Genomic DNA, 1,333 nt, shown 5'->3' with positions numbered 1-1,333 from the left:
ACAAATTGATGCTTTAGATAGCAAATATCCAGCTCTTCCCTGCCCTGAAGCCAAGCGTCGGTTCCCCGTGAGTGAGCCGAGCAGGCCGGGAGCGCACGCAGGCTGAAAGGTCAGTGGGGAAGTTCCCTTCGCTCCTGAGAGCAGCAAGAAGTTGGTGAGCGAAGGCTGGGCGAATTAAAGCCCGCTTGAAGTCGCCTGCGTGTAGGATGAAAGGCTTGCAGACGGCACGGGGAAAGGCCAGCGATGAGTGTGAAATAGAGTAGGTGCATGCAGGTGGCGCCGTTGCAGGTGCAACAGGTTCTCCCTCCGACTCGCGCGTGCGGAGGGAAGGTTCTCAGGCTGGAGGAGACGGAGCGAGGAGAGGAAGTCGCTGTTATTGTTCATGATCCCGCTGTTCGTTCCAGATGTGCTCTAACGGTATGTTCTTGCGCGCAGGCCAAGTCGCTGCTGCCCAAAGCCAAGCCCGGGGAGAGCTACCAGGCGCGCATCGCCCCCAACCACCTGAACGTGTTCCTCAACCTGGCCAACCTCATCGCCCGCAACCAGACGCGCCTGGAGGAGGCGGACGCCCTCTACCGCCAGGCCATCAGCATGCGGGCGGACTACACGCAGGCCTACATCAACCGCGGCGACATCCTCATCAAGATGAACAGGTGAGTCCCTCCTGCCCGTCCCTCGCGTGAGTCGCGCAGGTGGTTCGCGCGGCTCCCCTGGGCACCGGCGGGGGGGGGGGGGGTTGGATTAAGGGCTGTCTCACTGCAATCCACTCATTTGTAAGGATTAGGAGCAAAGCTGGTCATGGGCGGCGATTAGTGTTTATTTACATTAGGTAAATGCTGATGCCTGTCGAAAGGGCGAGGGGGTGGACGGAAGGCTGCGAGGGTCGCCCTGCAACAAATTGTAGGCGTGAGCGTCAGTGCAGCATGCAGTTGACTGCAGGAGCTGGCGCGCAGGAGAGCACGGCGGGAACTGAGGGCGGAGGCAGCGCTTCCGCCGCCCCGTATCCCCGAGCGATGCAGGAGCAACAGCAGGTTGCGGTCTGTGTTGCCAGGGCCGCGCGGCGGTGAGCTGCCATCAGTGTCGCGGTGTATCATGCCGGCCATTTATATGCGGGCGGCGGGCGGGGCCGACGAGCTCCGACCTGGATTCCCGGCCCGCGGTCCGGCCGCCCAATCTGCAAATTGCATTGCCTTGCCGGTCACGGGCCAAGTCCGAGTCTTAATCAAATCGGAGTCGGGGCCGAGGAGCCCGCTGAATAATGCATCCGCGGCAGGTGCCATTGAAATTCTCGGCCCGCCGCCCCGCTGTTAATGATCCTGCGGCCCGGCGGAGG

General features: G+C 62.1%; 1 protein-coding gene across 1 annotated transcript in view; it reads left to right on the top strand.

The window, feature by feature from the left end:
* The window catches only part of LOC119585654 (protein O-mannosyl-transferase Tmtc3-like), a gene marked incomplete at both ends in the record, with an annotated part of 116,247 nt that overhangs the window by 105,376 nt on the left and 9,538 nt on the right, over positions 1 to 1,333 (top strand). The window contains 1 exon segment of the mRNA XM_037934330.1: positions 436 to 653. Coding sequence (XP_037790258.1) covers positions 436 to 653 — 218 coding nt within the window.

This window comes from Penaeus monodon, chromosome 20 (genome assembly GCF_015228065.2).
Source record: "Penaeus monodon isolate SGIC_2016 chromosome 20, NSTDA_Pmon_1, whole genome shotgun sequence".
Taxonomy (NCBI): domain Eukaryota; kingdom Metazoa; phylum Arthropoda; class Malacostraca; order Decapoda; family Penaeidae; genus Penaeus; species Penaeus monodon.
Note: the sequence above shows the minus strand (reverse complement) of the source record. Positions and strands in the feature narration are given on the sequence as shown.